Source organism: Euprymna scolopes, chromosome 5, assembly GCF_053919585.1.
Source record: "Euprymna scolopes isolate OS-2025 chromosome 5, ASM5391958v1, whole genome shotgun sequence".
NCBI classification, from domain to species: Eukaryota; Metazoa; Mollusca; class Cephalopoda; order Sepiida; family Sepiolidae; genus Euprymna; species Euprymna scolopes.
In genome coordinates, this window is record NC_136486.1 from 178,392,250 (window position 1) to 178,406,010 (window position 13,761).

General features: G+C 30.7%; 1 protein-coding gene across 1 annotated transcript in view; it reads left to right on the forward strand.

The window, feature by feature from the left end:
• LOC145277052 (protein downstream neighbor of Son-like) overlaps positions 1–13,213 on the forward strand; it is a 72,166-nt gene extending 58,953 nt beyond the window's left edge. Inside the window, exons 9-10 of the mRNA XM_080128709.1 lie at positions 3,423–3,621; positions 12,802–13,213. Of these exons, the coding sequence (XP_079984835.1) occupies positions 3,423–3,621; positions 12,802–13,110 (508 nt within the window). The 3' untranslated portion in view covers positions 13,111–13,213. The remainder of the gene's footprint in view (positions 1–3,422; positions 3,622–12,801) is intronic.
• Positions 13,214–13,761: the final 548 nt, after the last annotated feature.

The following is a 13,761-nucleotide window of genomic DNA, read 5'->3' on the forward strand; positions in this document are numbered from 1 at the left end:
AATTTTAATTAGTTTAAAGGTAATGATACTATGTTTGTCTTCAAACTATAAAAATTATGAAGTTCAAGAGTTAAACTACCACTGAGAATTTTGACATTTCATAAACTTTCCTTGATTATTATGCATAGTGCTTAAAAAAAATTGTATTTATGACAAATGAAATCTTCCACTCTCTGAGACAAATGGCGGCATACTGAATGTAAGCAATGGACATTTACAATCTGGAGGTATCTGGCATCTACTCGGATATTGAGCTAATATATACACGGCGTATTTGAATCAATTCCCACTTTATTTATGCCGTTATATACATTTATTTACGACTGAACAAATTGGTTCAACCAGGTCATAAACGGTCAACCGTAATTAAACACCTGAACATTGTTCTCTTCTGAACAAACAAGAAAAAATTAATCAGCTTTTGTTAAATAAATCTCCTCCAAAATTATAAACAAAACACATTAGGGTTTGTGTTCCTTGAATAGAAGCGCTGGTTGAGTTTGAATAAAATAAATACTTATTAGATACGTTTGAAGCCAAAACAACACATTATTACAAAATAAGCAAACATTTATCTTGTTTGAAATTTATATTGAAATTTATAAATATATTTCGAAGTTAAACTTCATCTTCAGTATTTCTTTTTTTTTTGTCATGTTGTTGTTGGAGCATAGAATCAGTAGAAGTCCATTTGTTGTTTCTGCGGTAGTCTTTTTAAATGTTGGAACGCTGCGTTGGTCATGCGGAATTCACGTTAGGGTTTGTGTTCCTTGAATAGAAGCGCTGGTTGAGTTTGAATAAAAGGGACTTAATTCCATCATCATCAGCTGATGTTTTCTCTGAAATCTGTTAATTAAGGTAAAAGGCATGTGGTCAAGCTCGGTAGATACTGAAGAGTGGAAGTTGTTTTGATAACCAGTAGCTGTTGTGTACACTACAAGGACACAGCTGATCATATCTGATCAACGGATCAGTTGTATTTTTCTGTATCTACCTGTTTTCAACCGCTATTTATTATGCAGATGACAGTTGACTGCTTTGAAACTGAAAAAGTGGAATAAGGGTTCATAAGTTATTCTTTGTGAACTTTGACCACAAATGATTTGCAATATTTCTTAAAATCGAACATAGTACGAATACAAGGGTCGTTCCAAAAGTACACCTCATATTTTTTTTTAACTCAAAAACTAAAATACTAAAGAGCTACGAATATGGGAGTAGTACCATTAACACAAGCAATCTTTTTTGCCCCAAAATTTATTTTTATACATAGTTACCACCGTTCTCGATGCATTTTTGCCAGCCTGTTTTGATGCCTTGATTGTAAAAGTCCGAAGCATGCTTTGTCACTCGCAGCCATGTTGCCATCTGAAATCAACTAACCCATCTCCTAACTGTGCTGACATCAATTGCATCAGCTTTGTAAATGTTCAACAAGCGCTGATGAATGTTGTTTGGTTCAATTTTATCTGCATGGAGGCATTCAATGACGCATCTCTGCTTCTGACACACATCCATGACAGGGGTTGTTTCTTAAAGTCTCACACTGTCAATATCTGCAGCAGAGAAACAAAAGTTTCAGTTCATAATTGCATAAGTTCAGTCATCATAACAATGTCATTTGCAATCCCGACTGATTCATTCGGGCAGAATAAAAAATAGAGGGCATTACTTTTGGCATATTTCTTATAGAAGTTACGTCAGTTTTAATTTTAATAAAAAAAAATCCTGCCTGCCCCATTCTCTGTCACTCGTTACCTTTTGCTTTATTTTTCTATTTCTCAAATTGAGGCAAAAATGTTTAAAAATTAATATCTGCTCGGTTCATATATGATAACAAAATTTGATCAAAATATTAATTTCTTCTGTTTTATATCTTTGCTGCAAATAAATGTTTATTTAAAAAAAAAAATAGGGCACGAATTGCTTTTAGTTTTCAGTAAAAATTCAGTATTTAAATATGTAATGATATTTTAAAAAGCAGTACCAATATCTTTCTTACATTTTCTTGGCTTTCAAGCAAGAATCAAAGTGTCCTTTTTAGTTTCTTAGCTAGCCAAGTGAAGGGTTCCCTCCTGATAAGAAAATCTCCAAGATGCACATTTTTTCTTTTCACAAACTGACATCTGTTTGTATATTTTGTTTTTTCCCCACCCTGTGTCAATGAAATTATTTTAATAAAAACGATTTATTTATGTTTATATTTAAAAAAAAAAAAAGTTGATTTTGTAATCTTAAGTAGGACAACTCCTGGACTGAATGTGGTATTATGGTGATTGAAGATTCTAGCTAGGATAACAATAGACATATGAAGTACGTCCAATAAACTTCCAGACTTTGTTTTGTACGAGCACTTTTATTGATAGTACATACATGAAACTCTATTCCTCTTGTGTGAGCGTGTCAATGACCCTTGACCTCTTTCATATCCTCAGTTCTCTCATAACGACAGCCTCCATGGTTTCCCTTGAGCTTAGGGAATAACCAAAAGTCACAGGGAGCAAGGTCTGGACTATAGGGAGGGTGAAGAACTGTCTTGATGCTCATTTTGGTCAAATAGTCTGTGATAAGAATGGAATTGTGGAATTCGTACAAATCTTCTGCATCTTCAGTTCCTCGTGAATAATTGTGTGTACAGTTCCCACACTGACATCAAACTATGCACTTATTGTCTCGAATAAAAAAATACTTTTAAGCACAGCCGCGATGTACGACAGATGAAAAGTACAACTGTGGAATTTCCATGGATCCCGCTAGTTTCACTAATAAAACAAATTTTTGCAAGAATTTTGATTATTTTATAGAAAACTAATTTTTAGTCTCTATCACTCCTAAGTAAATGATTTGCTTCTCTTGTTGTTGAGCATTTATTTATTTCATATGAATCAGATGATTTTTGTTGGTATTTGTTTCTCTGATATCTTTCTGGAAAGAATTCATTCTAGAAAGATATTGGATATTTACGGGAGGGACCATGTGAAGGTTGCCAACATCGATAAGTGAAAGTGTTTCTGTGGAATGAGCTGGATTCCAGATTGTCAGTCTATGTTGTTAACCACATAGCTACTGTCACCTCCTTGCTGCTGTTGTATATATCTGTTTTGCATCTGAAACTTGTTGTGAACAAGCTGTGGCTATTGGGTTGATAAATACTGATTTCAGCTCTGGTTACAGAAAAGAAATTCTTTTCTTATTTTTTTTTTTTGTTTTAGTCTATTTTCCATTTCTTGTATCACTGTTTTCACTTTAAAAAATGTCCTTTCATTTTTTTTAATTTCTTTTTCACTTTGAAAATATCGTTTCCATTATTTTTATAAAATTTCTCTTTTACTTTAAAAACAATGTACTTTTCATTTTTTTAAAATTTCTTCTTTAAAAAATGTCTGTTAAACAACTTTTCTATTCCTTAACTGAATTAAAAGAAATCGTGACGGATTTAAAAAAATCGATAGTCGTCCCGAATCTACAATCATCTTGGAAACTGATATTGATGTCAATGCGCTTTTCAATTTTCTTCTCAATTGGAAATCTTGTTTTGCAGCTGCTGGCCCCCAGTTTCGGATTCCACCTACTATTTTATCCCCGTCTGGTTTTAAAGGCGCTGTCTTGAAATCTATGAAAGTAAGTAACATTTCATTCATAGAAAATTCTGCATACATTTTCTTTCCTGCAATGAAACAGAAAACGTTCTAATGATGAATTGCCTTCATGTGTTTCATTGTTCGCCTCACTAGGCACATATACATATATATGTGTCAAAACATCGTTAATTCACTACCCGCACTGCAGCAGCTGTATAGCATAATGGTGAGAAGCCTTGACTAGTTTAGGCAGTCGGGTTTTGCTTGAGGCAGTTGCCTGTCTAGCCGCAGTGATGAGCTGTGATACAGCGAAACGGTACTATATATATATATATATATATATATATATATATATATATATATACATACTAACAATATAGCATTTAATTCAGGTACTAACATATTAAACAATCAATACATATACCTAATTATCTCTCTCTATCTATATATATTCTCGAGATTTGATAGAAGGGGTATTGAGATTTTGGAAAATCTTTTTAATCGATTTTCGGCCAGAAATTTGGCTGTTAAGGGGTCAAAGTTCAACGATTTGACCTTTGAGAACTCTATCAAACTCCTCCGTCAATTTTAGATCTAAACACTTGAAATTTTAGATATAGGTTACTTGGACATGGATCTAACTTTATAATTTGATTTGAGCCCAAAACAATAAATGTTAAGGTGTCATAATTGGAGTAAAAGTTTTTAAAAAAATTGAACTCTGTTGTCTCTACAAAATTACTCAGCCAATTTTTGGTCTAAACATTTGAAATTTTACATAAAGTGTATTGAGAGATAGGGCAACCTTTTTAATCATTTTTTTTTCTGAAAATTTGGCTTCCAAGGGGTCAAAGTTCAGAAGATTTTACCTTTGTGGTCTCTAGCAAACTATTAAGCCAATTTTGGGTCTAAACATTTGAAATTTTACATAAAGGGTATTCAGAGACATGCCGCAAGTTTTTTAATCAGTTTTTGGGTGACAATTTGACTGGCAAGAGGTCAAAGTTTACAGAGTTGACCTATGCTGACCCTACCAAACTCCTCCACCAATTTTGGGTCTGAACACTTGAAATTTTAGATGATGGTTACTTGGACATGGGTCAAACATTTTAATTTAATTTGAGCCCAAAACAATAAATATTAAGGGTGTCTAACTCTGTCCCGTGGGGAGGCATTGTAAATAGGAACAATAAATGTTAAAGGATCAAAATTGGGGGTCAAATTTAAAAAAAATTTGCCATCTGCGGTCTCTACCAACTTTTCTTTATGGTAGTTAAAGAAGCCTATTACATAGAAAGGCATTACCGTATATATTCACACTTTTTAATATATACATATGCACATAAAGTTATGAACATGGGCCCGAGCAAAGCTGGGTGGAACTGCTAGTATATATATATCTATAAAAGTGAAAATGTCTGTGTGTGTGTCTGTGTACATTTCCCTACCAAATAACTCTGTCAATTTTTGGTTTACAGACTCAAGATTTGACATAAGGAGTACTAAGATTTGGGAAAATCTTTTTAATCGGTTTTCGGCCAGAAATTTGGCTGTCAAGGAGTCAAAGTTCAATGATTTGACCTTTGAAAGCTCTACTAAACTCCTCTGCCAATTTTGGGTTTAAACACTTGAAATTTTAAATGTAAGTTACTTGAACATGGATCAAACTTTTTAATTTGATTTGAGCCCTAAAAAAATAAATAAGAAGTCAATATTTGGGTCAAAGTTTTTAAAAATTGACCTCTGCGGTCTCTACTAAATTACTCAGCCAATTTCTGGTCTAAACATTTGAAATTTTACATAAAGGGTATTCAGAGATAGGGCAAGCTTTTTCATCAGTTTGGGTCGAAAATTTGAGCTACCAAGAATTCAAAGTTCAAAAGATTTGACCTTTGCAATGTCTAGCAAACTACTCAGCCAATTTTGGGTCTAAACATTTGAAATTTATACATAACGGGTATTCAGAAATGCAGCAAGCATTTTAATCAGTTTTTGGGCGAACATTTAGCTGCCAAAGGGTCAAAGTTGAAAGAGTTGACCTTTGCAGATTCTACCAAATTCCTCCGTCAATTTTGGGTCTAAAGGCTTGAAATTTTAGATGTAAGTAACTTGGACATGGGTAAAACTTTGTATTTTGATTTGAGACAAAAATAATAAATGTTAAGGGGTCAAAATTGGAATCAAAGTTTAAAAAAATTGACCTCTGCGGTCTCTATGATATTACTCAGACAAATTTTGATCCAAACATTTGAAATCTTACATAAAGTATATTCACACATAGAACAAATTATGAACAGTACATAGAGCCTGAGCAAAGTTGGGCTGAACTGCTAGTATATATATAGAGAGAGAAAGAGAGAACTTATAGTAATTAACTAAATAAAAAAAATACTCTACCTTCCTTTCCTGACAGACAACTTAATGAAATTAACTAACTAAATAAAATTAAACAAATAAATCAAAACCAAAATGAAATTTAAAAAATCTGTTGCATAAAACAATCCCGGACAATGTTTGATAACCATACAAGTTAGGATAAATTAGTTTTCTTAAGATTAAAAATTGTTAAGATAAATGTTTATATTAGAATAAACTAGAATAGTCAATGTTTACATAAATAATATAAACAAATAGGTTTTGGAAGAAACATTAAAAAATATTTTAACCTCAAACGGTCTGACATAGAAATAACTTTAAGTTGCCGTGTATCTTAGGAGGATACGTGATCAGTAAAAGTTTAAGTTCGGTCAAGTTTTTGGAGCCAACGAGAGAAGATGGGTTTTCCAAAACGACCGTGGAAGCAGAGTGAGGACAACAGGCTTAGAGATGTGATTTAGAACAGTGATTGTAGCTTCTAGGAGATGGGATGATTCCAGACTAAAGACCTTTATGTATATATTATCAAAGTTTCGCGTTAGTCTCTCTCTCAAAGAAGTTGAAAGTCTTTATTTCAGTCTAATGATTCAAAAAGCTTACCCGGCCAATGTGGAAACTGTTGGAAAAAGGTATGATCCCATTTGATGTTTTTACATTCAAACATTTCTAATGTATATCGATTTCAAAGACGCTCATGAATAGACAATCACACGAATACACATTTCATAAACACTCATCTCCTTCCCACGATGATATAACATACGCCGTCTTGATGTCGTTCATGTACACATGACTAGGTAACATATTTAACAACAACAAAATTATTACTGATGACGGTTATGGAATGAAAGTGTTTAAGGAAAAACAGCCGACAAAAAGATATTCAGTTACGTATTAAACAATTTACAACCTGAGATCCAAATAAATACTCATCAAATTGAAAAAGTTAACAGAAAAATCAAGAAAAAAGAAAGCTGTCATATTTAACCAAACTTGCCTCGACAATAACTTGCTTGCTGCCAAAATATATGCATATATATATATATATATATATATATATATATGTTAAAGCCCATATACAATTTTATATATCATACTATATATAGCAAGCTTCTTTATTTATTTAGAATTCAATAAAGCTTCCCCCAACATTCTATAATTCCTCTTAATCTTTTTCGTCCCTAATGAACCTTACGCTAGACGCCATATCTCCCCCATGCTACCTAGCACCTTCTCTACTCTTCTGATGAGAAGCATTAGGCTTTGAAATGCCCTGGCATAAAGAGTCCCTTCTATCCCCCAAATTTTGCTTGTATTCCATTATTCAATAAATGATCCATTCTATATCTACCAATATATAGTTTTGTGACTTCATTTCATACTATTGTTGTCTTAATGTATATATATATATAATTGTTACTATAATTATTTATTTTAATTTTTTAATAATTTTTTTAATACGAGGGGCGTTACAAAATTAATGCCTCCTATTTGTTATTCCACCCAAATGGATTACAAATTGTTATGATGACTGAACTGATGCATTCTTGACCTGAAAGTTTCATTTCTTTGTTGCAGATATTGATCATTTGAGATGCTAAGAAATCAATCCTTGTCATGGATGTGCATCAGAAGTAGAGATGCTTTATTGAATTTTTGACAAAAGTTCATTGAAAATGCTGGTGACTATGTAGAAAAATAAATTCTGGAACAGAAAAGGTTGCTTCGTAGCTCTTCAACATTTTGAATTAAAAAAAAAAATCGAAGGTTTTTCTTTTGGAAAGTATGACAAAATGCGCTCCAGATACCCATGCACAGCCGTTGTTCATGCTGGCAAAAGTTAATTGAGAATTGTGGTAACTCATTCTTCAAATTACCACAATTCTCAATTAACTTTTGCCAGCATGAACAATGGCTGTGCATGGGTATCTGGAGCGCACTTTGTCATACTTTCCAAAAGAAAAACCTCCTAGAGCTACGAAGCAACCTTTTCTGTTCCAGAATTTATTTTTCTACATAGTCACCAGCATTTTCAATGAACTTTTGTCAAAACTATAAGAGAGCTCTATGTAATTCAAAGTTAGAATAACAGTTAAAAAGAAGAAACTCAAATTAACATTGTATGTTTAATTCAAAGTTTATTTTGCAGAATCTTTGTGTTGGTTAAAAATTATTTATTAAACTTTTGATGGTTAATTATGAATAGGAATCAAATCATACCTTGTTTGTTTTAAATAAGGTTCACACTGGAAGTCATATCGACGTTGACAAAAATAGAAATGAATTAACACATAACCACGCTTTTAGTTAATACAGACACGGACAGACCATCTGTCTTGATTTACGGAGAGAGGAAATACACAAATCCAAATTTGTTTTTACAAATAACTCTCTTACAAAATTGACTTTTTTTTTCTTTTTTTTTTTTTTCATCAGAGCACCCCCCCCCCCGACACACACTTATGACTAAAAATTAAGTGATATACATATTCAGGATGTTGCCAAACTTATCTGGAACCTTGAAGCCAGCAAGTCAACTGTTCCTAACAAAATTCCAATCACACAGTTGTGCTTAAGAATCTTTTGCCAGAACTTTACTTTCAGCTGTTGCTTAAAGAAGAACTGTTTTCTCGCTTGTAAAACATCATTAGTTTGCTGAGTATTTAAAAACATTGGATGGCAATTTTCTGCATTTCAATCTCTTGTGCATTATGATTAAGTTGCTTGAATCAATGAAGAAGTTGGCAACTACCTCAGCATAAGCGTCTGCTTAATAGACAAGCAATATGGATTTTGTCTTGCAAGGTCAACAACTGATGTACTGACTGTAATACCACATAGGATCAACAAATTTCTTGATGGGACTTTGTTTCTAGGGCAGTAGTCTTTGATATATAAAAGGCCTTCTGGTAGGCGCAAAAGGTGTTTTTTTTATGAAGGAGTCATTACTTATAAAGGCCTGAAGGCAACTCAAGGATAAGGGTTAATGAGTGTAAGGTGGTCAGTGAGACAACATTCATAATAATTAAGAGTGGTGGATGGAATTGGATTATTTAACGGGGCAGCTCAATACAAATTTGTTTACATTGGATTTGAAGATGACTATCTTGTAATCTGTTAGAAAGTAGGCCCGTAATACAGAGTTTTGCAGGCAGGCAGTTCTATGAAAGAAGCTTTGTTCATGTAATTTGTGTTATGATTTTGGCACCGATAGAAAGTTGGGGAAATTGATGATAGTGATTGTAGCTAGATGGGTTTGCTGTGAAAGTCTTGCAGGGGAGGACCATAAATTGAAACTCAGTTGAGCATTTGCCATGAAAGTAAAGATAGTCATAACATTTCTTCTGCGACAAAGAGGTTGTAGCAAGGAGAAAAAAACACTGTTTCAAACTTGCTATGAAATATCTGTCAATGTCTTCATAACCACTGAATCCTTTCGCATTGACAGACGATCTATAAAAGTAGTTGTTGATGGTTCAAAAGAGTTCAAAAGCAAATAGAATCAATGTCGACATGCCTCATCTATTCGGCAACCAACACTCGTCCTGATGTTCAGCAATAATATGACAAACCATATCCTGAGATCAATTGTTGACATGCAGATGACACAATTTTCTATGGCAACACCTTGGAGAGCATTAGTGATCAAGACCTTGCTCATTCACTTTGGATTTAGAACATGTGATGTAGGAGGGGAGGGGTAAACGGCTTGTTATTTTTTACATCTTTAAATCCAAGTATCACCAGCGCTTGGGTTCTTCTTTTTCTTTGAAGAAGTCCCTTGTTTTGATAAGCTCCTGGGACTTTTATTCCAAATCTAAAATGGAAGACGTATATCCAGTGTGTTGCTAAAGTTGGAAAAATAGTTGGATCATGCTATTGCTCTAGAAAACTCCTGACCCCAGATGCAATAATTATATAAGATTCAGATCTGTCCTAAAATGAGACTGTCACATCTGCAGAAGTGCCACTCTGAGCACTTTGTCAAGGCAGGACAGAGTACAAAATCAATTTTGAAATTTACTCTCCCCTACATCCTTATTCTTACAGAATAGACATTACTAGTCTCTCTCTGCTCTATTGTTATTTCCATGAAAAGTGTTCAATTAAGCTCCAATCTTTAATTTTTCTTTGGAAGACATTTACAGCAAGAACTTATTTTTCTACTACAATGAAAAAAGACTTTGCTTTCTTTCGCTATGCACCTAGTGTCAGGTGGAATTTTCAGAAACAGTGTCTTTGCAAGGGTTTTGTGCCTTGTCATAAACCACCTCATATTTTATTAAACATAGATCATAGTATTGATTTTTGCTTGTCTTTTAGTTGACAATGTATGAGGAAAAGGAATACTAAATACATCAAATAATTATGAAATAATAAACTGAACATCTAAAATGAAATTAAAAAACAATTACTTTAAACACACGTTAAAACAATGTCAGCTTTTAATTCAACAAATTCACAAAAACAAAGGATGAGTTCTCGCTCTTCAGAACAGAGCAAAAGAGATGCCAAGCAGTCTTCAGAAAACTGCTTGGCATCTCTTACAAAGATTACATAACCAATGAGGAAGTCAAAAACAGAATAAGGCAAACCATTGGTCCTTATGAAGATCTTGTTACCACAATCAGGAGGCGCAGACTAAAATGGTTGGGTCACATAACAAGAGGAGAGAGGTTTGCCAAACAGCGCTCCAGGGAACAGTCAGAGGTGGAAGAAAGACAAAAAAAGAGATTGGAAGACAACATCACAGAATGGGCAGGATTGAAGCTGAGCGAGGTGGTCAAATCTGCGGAGGACAGGGAAGGATGGAGATGACTGATTAACATCTGTAGCACCCTAACTGCAACCCCCATTGGGCAGGTGAGATGAAGTGGTGTAAAAACAGAACAAAGGAGGAAATAAAAGTCAGCTAAACCTTTGTTTGAGAGAAGCTCTGTCATTGACTAATAGAAATATTAATACGTGGGTGGGAATAACAATGAATCTGACTGCTAAACTGAACATCGTGTGTATATATATAAAAATACTCATAAATTCCATGCTTTTTTAGCTTGATTAGTCTGATGAAATGCAGAAGATACTGGGTAGCTTAACTGCTATATATATTTTCATAATTACTGATATATTCATAATTACTGATATATATATATATATATATATATATATATATATATATATATATATTCATAATTACTGATATATATATATATATATATATTCATAATTACTGATATATATATATATATATATATTCATAATTACTGATATATATATATATATATATATATATATATTCATAATTACTGATATATATATATATATATATATATTCATAATTACTGATATATATATATATATATATATATTCATAATTACTGATATATATATATATATATTCATAATTACTGATATATATATATATATATATATTCATAATTACTGATATATATATATATATATATATATATATATTCATAATTACTGATATATATATATATATATATATATTCATAATTACTGATATATATATATATATATATATATATTCATAATTACTGATATATATATATATATATATATATTCATAATTACTGATATATATATATATATATATATATATATATATTCATAATTACTGATATATATATATATATATATATATATTCATAATTACTGATATATATATATATATATATTCATAATTACTGATATATATATATATATTCATAATTACTGATATATATATATATATATATATTCATAATTACTGATATATATATATATATATATATATTCATAATTACTGATATATATATATTCATAATTACTGATATATATATATATATTCATAATTACTGATATATATATATATATATATATATATTCATAATTACTGATATATATATATATATTCATAATTACTGATATATATTCATAATGACTGATATATATATATATATATATATATATATATATATATATTCATAATGACTGATATATATATATATATATATATATATATATATATATATTCATAATGACTGATATATATATATATATATTCATAATGACTGATATATATATATATATATATATTCATAATGACTGATATATATATATATATATATTCATAATTACTGATATATATATATATTCATAATGACTGATATATATATATATATATATATATATATATATATTCATAATTACTGATATATATATATATATATATATATATATTTTCATAATGACTGATATATATATATATATATTCATAATTACTGATATATATATATTCATAATGACTGATATATATATATATATATATATTCATAATTACTGATATATATATATATATATATATATATATATATATTCATAATTACTGATATATATATATATATATATATATATATATATTCATAATTACTGATATATATATATATATATATATATATATATATTCATAATTACTGATATATATATATATATATATATATATATATTCATAATTACTGATATATATATATATATATATATATATATATATTCATAATGACTGATATATATATATATATATATTCATAATGACTGATATATATATATATATTCATAATGACTGATATATATATATATATATATATTTTCATAATGACTGATATATATATATATATATATTCATAATTACTGATATATATATATTCATAATGACTGATATATATAAATACATAGGATATATATATTTATATATATATATTCATAATTACTGATATATATGAGATGTGTAACAAATTATTCTAATAGATTTCATTTCATTTGTTTTATTTATTTTTTTTAACAGGTTAAGCACAGTACAGTGTTTTTGCCAGAGGAAAATCAGAAAGGTCACGTGTTGGAAATCATCGGCCCTCTTTTGCCTTGTCATATCCGAGGCTTTTCAAAACACTTTCAGGAAACTCAAGACAAACAATTTAGCATGGTGTTGAACACCCACGAGCCAACATCACCATTTAATATCGTAGCAGACTTTGCCAAAAATGAGGAACAGGTCAATTCTAATGATGATGATGCTGTTAGCTTTTTAAATTTTCGAACATTAAGATCGATAACCCAAATCAAGTGTTCACCTTCAGGAATCTCTTGGTCATGAGGATAAGTAGATAAGTATAAAGACACACACACATATGGACAATTTCTATATATGGGGTCCGCCATATGTAACTTTGAAATTTTGTTTCAATGTAAAAGAAAAATGAAGCATTGAAGAAATACGCAAGTTCGACGATACGACACGGCTTTTCTGTGTGGACTTTGTCGTTAAGAATTTTCTGCAGGAAAATCTCAGGAGGGATAAAATCTGCAAGCGAAACTGTTATTGTGGTCCATGCCTGGCAATCAATCAACTGGTTAGGTTGCCATTCAAATAATCTTGCAAAAGCCAAACGGACTGGTGCTCTGTTCTGCTGAAAATATAGCCTCTGCACTAACCTGCTGTTGTAACATCGCCAGATAACGTTACTTTTGCAAACCTTGTATAGTTATGAGATTGACATCACAGAATGTATAGAAGAACAAAAAAAAATATATGATAGACCAATATTCTGTTTTTTGTAATAACAGAAACTTTGTTAAAGTGGATTGAAGTGATATTTTTTTGCAAAAATATCAAACATATCTTTTCTGTTTATTTGAACAAACTTTCTGTTATTAAAAGAAACAAAATATTAGTCTATTTATGAATTTTTGTGATTTTGTCCTTTTTTTCTCTCTCTCTATATAATATATATTGCACGCACATAAT